General features: G+C 44.1%; 1 protein-coding gene across 1 annotated transcript; it reads left to right on the plus strand.

Moving 5' to 3' along the window:
* Positions 1 to 942: 942 nt before the first annotated feature.
* LOC133619460 (tubulin beta-1 chain) lies at positions 943 to 3,852 on the plus strand. The gene is made up of 4 exons (XM_061980496.1): positions 943 to 1,097; positions 2,320 to 2,428; positions 2,504 to 2,614; positions 2,674 to 3,852. Exons 1-4 carry the CDS (start codon positions 1,041 to 1,043, stop codon positions 3,732 to 3,734), a joined length of 1,338 nt encoding a protein of 445 aa, XP_061836480.1. The 5' UTR covers positions 943 to 1,040; the 3' UTR covers positions 3,735 to 3,852.
* Positions 3,853 to 6,213: the final 2,361 nt, after the last annotated feature.

Here is a 6,213-nt window from a genome sequence, read left to right on the forward strand (position 1 = left end):
AGTATCGGGTAGATACGAGTTCTTGGTTCTCATCTCGTTTGTTTTCACAAATGTCTGTTTTTTTTGGGGGGGGTTACCAAAATGTGAGGTATCGCCACGCCCTATCGACTTTGTTTCCTTCTTGCATGAATATTTTACCGAGCCGAATGTATGAGGTCACCACCAAAACACTGCTCGACGCGCTAGTTCCTCCTTCGGGCCGCATTGTCATGTCAAACACAGGAGACCTTTGTGTGTCAGATTACAGATAGCATGGCCTACATACTCCCCGTGACAGGTGCCGCTCATTGGAAGAAGAAAAACACCTTCGCAGGCTGAACAGGAACGTCAAAACAAATATTCGGACGCCACGTTCGCCTTGCAAGAAACGTTTATCCCTGGCCGATTATCCGCCTAGCAATGCATGGCATGCACGAGGCATGTAAAGCTTGCATGAAGCTCTGTTACAATGCACATCATACTCCAGTGGAGAAATCTCCATCGTCATGGCGACAACCATCTAAAAAAACTCCCCAACCCCCTTCAGTGTTTGGAGACCATAGCAACTGCACCATGGAGTACAATACACATATTACTGCTTTTTAAAGAGGTCATTCAGAAAGGGGATTATATTTCACAATAAAGTGTAATTATTTACTCCATACATTTCGCGGGTTTGTCGGTAAAATACAAACACGTGATCGAGCACCTGTTTTTGGGCGAGCTTAAAAAAAAACTATTTTAAAAGACACATTTCTCTTTTTGCTTTTCCTCAATTTCGCCATCTCATCATGGTTGAAACCTCCTGACTTCTCCACATCGGCCGGTTGATGCAATGATTGACAGGGATCCTGGCCAATGGGTGTAAAGTCTTTGCGGACTACCATTGGCTGATGTCCCTGTCCGTCGGGATCAGGTTTGCTTTCGACCAATAGGCATCGACGATTCCGGTGGATGGGCGGGTCCATTGTCGTATAAATGAGCGTGTTCCGCCATTGTGCGCGCATTCTCCAGCAAGCCAAAGAAAGGTTGGGAGCTCGCTCGAACACTCGCTTGACAAGATGAGGGAAATTGTGCATCTCCAGGCCGGCCAGTGCGGAAACCAAATCGGTGCTAAGGTGAGTCAACCCCCCGCTTCTGTCATCTTTGTACTGGGGTCTAAAAAAAACAGTTAAAGTGGCGTTTTCTGTCGTGTAGTCGGTGCTTTGTCCTAGAAACCACACCCAAGGATTACTAACTTGTCCTACTTACAATCCCGAGTAACGGTAACTTGATCTCTCCTTTCCAAATGTCATTTCTTTACTACATTAGGTCGAATAAACTCCCTTTTTAACACATTTTTAGATATTTGGGTGTTTTTTTTCTTTTCGTTTTTGCCATCATTTTGTGATAGTTCATTTGTTTAAGAATGTTTGCCCCGGTTGTATGAGTAGTGTGATGGGAAAATATATTTTTATAATAAAAAATTGACTTAACAAAAATGTTACCGGTTAATCTCTCGATTGGGCGAACCGTACGTTTGATGGGCGATTGATTTAATTTCATCCGATCTGGATGAGGCCTACACCGCATTGCGTCTCGCGCTGAGCCGGCGGAGGGCTGGACCGGCGGTTAGTGACGTCACGTTGGCGGCCATTTTCAAAATTGGGTCTCGGCCAATGGAATGTGAAGGCGCGCGCGGGAGTCGTGCTGTAAGGCGGGAGTTGCCAAGTTCAACTCAAGATGCGCCCTTATAATAACAAACTTTACATTTGGATGGGCTTGCAATCTGTGCTCTTGCCGGTGGGTCGTCGTACTTTGATGCAGTGTGTCCAAATCCGTGAGTTTTTAAGTGTAACTGTACACAATGAGCAACAGAGCAGACCTTCCTTTCGATGGCCATCCAGCCAAAACAAAAAAGGGGACACAAACATTTTTTTAGTCAGGTTGAAAGTAGACATGTGTGAACAAAATGAAATGTTAAGCACCGAGCTACATGAAAGTCTAGCTGAGCTACAAGAGGAGGCACAATCTTGTCTTTTTGCAGTCCATTAAAATTGCCCCCCCCTTTTTTTTTTTTTTTAAAAGCGTCCCAACTTTAAAGTACCACTGTCTGAGCGAGACCTTTCTGACGGTGTAACATATGTGGGGGTTCGTGTCGCATTAATCGTAAAAGAAACTTGCAAAACTAGAATGATACAAGTTGAAGTATGAGCAATAATATGGGCTGCTGTAATTGCAGCAGGCCCATAATTACGATTGAAATGCTCAAGTTGAAGTACGAGCAATATGGGCTGCTTTAATTGCAGCAGGCCCATAATTACGATTGAAATGCTCAAGTTTTTTTTTTTGCCCTTGTAGTTTTGGGAGGTGATCAGCGACGAGCACGGCATTGACCCAACTGGCACGTACCATGGTGACAGCGACCTGCAGCTGGACAGGATCAACGTCTACTACAATGAAGCCTCAGGTGGGATTAGATTGATGCATATTTGCACCATTTTAATTGGATTCTAGCCTAATTATCATGCAACTGCCTTTCTAGGCGGGAAGTATGTGCCCCGTGCCGTGTTGGTGGATCTGGAGCCAGGCACGATGGACTCTGTGAGGTCTGGACCTTTTGGTCAGGTCTTCAGACCGGACAACTTTGTTTTTGGTAAGTTTTGGGTTAAACTGGGTGTGTTTTTGGTGGCTCATTGTCCACTGCTCTCGCAGGTCAGAGCGGTGCTGGTAACAACTGGGCCAAAGGTCACTACACGGAAGGGGCGGAGCTGGTGGATTCCGTCTTGGACGTGGTGCGAAAAGAGGCGGAGAGCTGCGACTGCCTCCAAGGTTTCCAGCTCACACACTCCCTGGGCGGAGGCACCGGCTCCGGCATGGGTACTCTGCTCATCAGCAAAATCCGAGAAGAGTACCCGGACCGTATCATGAACACCTTCAGCGTGGTGCCTTCCCCCAAAGTGTCGGACACAGTGGTGGAGCCCTACAACGCCACGCTGTCTGTGCACCAGCTGGTGGAAAACACGGACGAGACCTACTGCATCGACAATGAAGCTCTGTACGATATCTGCTTCCGCACCCTCAAGCTCACCACGCCCTCCTACGGCGACCTCAACCACCTGGTCTCCGCCACCATGAGCGGCGTCACCACCTGCCTTAGGTTCCCCGGGCAGCTCAACGCTGACCTGCGGAAGCTGGCGGTCAACATGGTGCCCTTCCCCCGTCTGCACTTCTTCATGCCGGGCTTCGCTCCCCTCACCAGCAGAGGCAGCCAGCAGTACAGGTCGCTCACCGTGCCCGAGCTCACCCAACAGATGTTCGACGCCAAGAACATGATGGCCGCCTGCGACCCGCGCCACGGCCGCTACCTCACGGTAGCCGCCATCTTCCGCGGCCGCATGTCCATGAAGGAGGTGGACGAGCAGATGCTCAACGTGCAGAACAAGAACAGCAGCTACTTTGTGGAATGGATCCCCAACAACGTCAAGACGGCCGTGTGCGACATTCCTCCCCGGGGCCTGAAGATGGCCGCCACCTTCATTGGCAACAGCACGGCCATCCAGGAGCTGTTCAAGCGTATCTCCGAGCAGTTCACAGCCATGTTCCGGCGTAAGGCTTTCCTCCACTGGTACACGGGCGAGGGCATGGATGAGATGGAGTTCACCGAGGCCGAGAGCAACATGAACGACCTGGTGTCCGAGTACCAGCAGTACCAGGACGCCACCGCCGAGGAGGAGGGAGAGTTCGGCGAGGAGGATGAAGAGGAGATGGCCTAAATGTTTTTCCTGTCTTTTCAAAAGCTCAACTAGTCTGTTCCAAACTTTCTTGCTGAAGTTTCTTCCAGTTTTCAGTGTTCTGTCTGCTGTCAATAAAAGTTCTTGTGCATACTGGAAATCAATTACTCTTTTTTTTAACTCTTCACACTGCACATGAAATGTGATTTGGGTAAATATCAACACAAGATAAAAAATACAGATGTCCTGTTAAACATTGATTTCTGCTTACATAACTGTGGTACTTCACGTTATTCAGTATCTTATCTAGTAGTAAAAGTAGTTTCGCTATTTCGGTTTCACATTAATAAGTCCGTTGCATTTACCCGCATGTGGTTTGTCACGCCAGCCAATTGGCTGGGAGTGATACTGTGACGTCACTAAAGAAAAGTACTACAATTGGTTCTTTGCGCAGGTTACAAAAGCACACCGGAAGTAGCTCTCCCAAGATATTTCTTCGTAAAATATAGTAGCGTCCAGAAGTGCACACCAAGTCTGACGCTCTTTTTAAACTTTTGAGCAACCTATACTAACACAGCTCACTTATCTCGTTCCTTCCACGCGCACGTCTATCCTCACTCATTTCGACAACTCTTCCTCCTTCGCCAATCACCTTACAGGCGTGCTACGTTCAGAACAATGGGAATTCTGAATATCACTCAACACAACCTCAGCAGGTCGTTACAGTATGGTTAGTTTTCGTTAAACTGTTTTGGGTCTTCTTTTTTTTTAAAACAATATATTTAGAAACGTTTTGAGTTTGTGTTATACACTTGAAAGAATGAGGTTTTCGTAATACGTGTGATTTGGGGAAGTATCAACACAAATATTTAAATTCAGTTGCCTTGGACAAAAGTAGAAATGCATCTACAGGTTCCAGTTAAACCTTGGTTTCGGTTTCCAGTAGTGTGATACTTGGTGTTACTATCTAGTAATTCAAGTACAATTGATCACTTTACTTCTCCAGTGCGGTTTATACTTTAAATCAGTTGCCTTTACCCGCATTTGTTTTGTCACGCCAGCCAATGGCTGAGAGTAATACTGTGACGTCACTACAGAACAGGACTACAATTGGGTCATTGCGCCAGTTACAAAATCAAACCGAAAGTAGCAATATATATACATATATATACACAGTGTTGGGTTAGTTACTGAAAACCAGTAACTAGTTACAGTTACTAGTTACTTTATTTCAAAAGTAACTCAGTTACTAACTCAGTTACTTAAACCAAAAAGTAATGCGTTACTGTGAAAAGTAACTATTTAGTTACTTATATATTTAAAAAAAAAAATTTAAGGCCCCATTTAATGCCTTTTTAGCCTTCATTTTAGTACTGTTATTGCACTGGAGAATAATACAATCTGTTGATCAACTTGACATGCATTTGCATCACTGAACTCTGCTAAGCAATGTGCTCTACATACAACACACAAAGACAAAGATATGTTTTAAAGGGCCAATTTGTTTCAGACCAGAACAAATTGACAAAACTATTTTAAATAGCTGCAACTTAACATACATAAGTAACAAACAGCATAATAACAACATAGCTGTAAAACAAGAAAGGCACACACTACATACATAAAGCCTAACCAGGCGTTTTCTCAAGGAATTCTGAAATAAAATCATGTCTGAAGCCCAGAACACTCTACACATTTCCCCACTTAGTTTAGAGAAAAGGAAATATTAGCCTGGCCCACTAGTATCCCTCTTTAGGTTTGTGAACTTTATAGTCTAAACATTTAGAGTGATGTGATAATCAAACACTCTAAAAGTCTAAAATGAAAGAGTATATAAGAGAATTGACAGAGTGTGTGTACCTTCAGTGTGCAGTGCCTCATTAAAATCCAGCCGCTGTTGGAGGTGGAGGTGAAGTGTGTGTCTCTTTACTAGCTTCGTTGAAGCATGTTGTTTTTGTCGCTGTTTCAGCATATTTGAAACTTACATTCAACTAAAATGTTCTTTTCTTTGTGGTCGATAAAAGAAACGTACTGAAAATATCTCCATTTTAAGAAACTCGGCTTCGGGGTTCGCCATGACGTCTTTATAGTAGACACAGACACGCCCCCTCCCACACACACACACACACGCACACACACACGCACACACAGACAGCGCGCGGCGCGCCTCTTTTTTGTCGCCTCTTCAGCAGCGCTGCAACACTCAGATCTTCTCAGTTTCTAGCCGATACTACATAAAAAATAACGCAAAATAACGCAGTAACGCATCATGTAGTAACGGTAACGGAGTTACTGAATATAAAAAATAACGCGTTAGATTACTAGTTACCGCCGATAGTAACGGCGTTACAGTAACGAGTTACTTTGTAACGCGTTAGTCCCAACACTGCATATACATATATATATATATATATATATATATATATATATATATATATATATATATATATATATATATATATATATATATATATATATATATATATATATATATATATATATATATATATATATATATATA

Source organism: Nerophis lumbriciformis, linkage group LG20 (assembly GCF_033978685.3).
Source record: "Nerophis lumbriciformis linkage group LG20, RoL_Nlum_v2.1, whole genome shotgun sequence".
Taxonomy (NCBI): domain Eukaryota; kingdom Metazoa; phylum Chordata; class Actinopteri; order Syngnathiformes; family Syngnathidae; genus Nerophis; species Nerophis lumbriciformis.

Excerpts from the sequence above, each read along its gene's own strand:
- LOC133619460 (XM_061980496.1), top strand. The coding sequence starts at position 1,041 with ATGAGGGAAATTGTGCATCTCCAGGCCGGCCAGTGCGGAAACCAAATC. Across the intron at positions 2,429-2,503 it reads CTACTACAATGAAGCCTCAG|GCGGGAAGTATGTGCCCCGT; the intron begins GTGGGATTAGAT and ends CTGCCTTTCTAG. Across the intron at positions 2,615-2,673 it reads ACCGGACAACTTTGTTTTTG|GTCAGAGCGGTGCTGGTAAC; the intron begins GTAAGTTTTGGG and ends CTGCTCTCGCAG.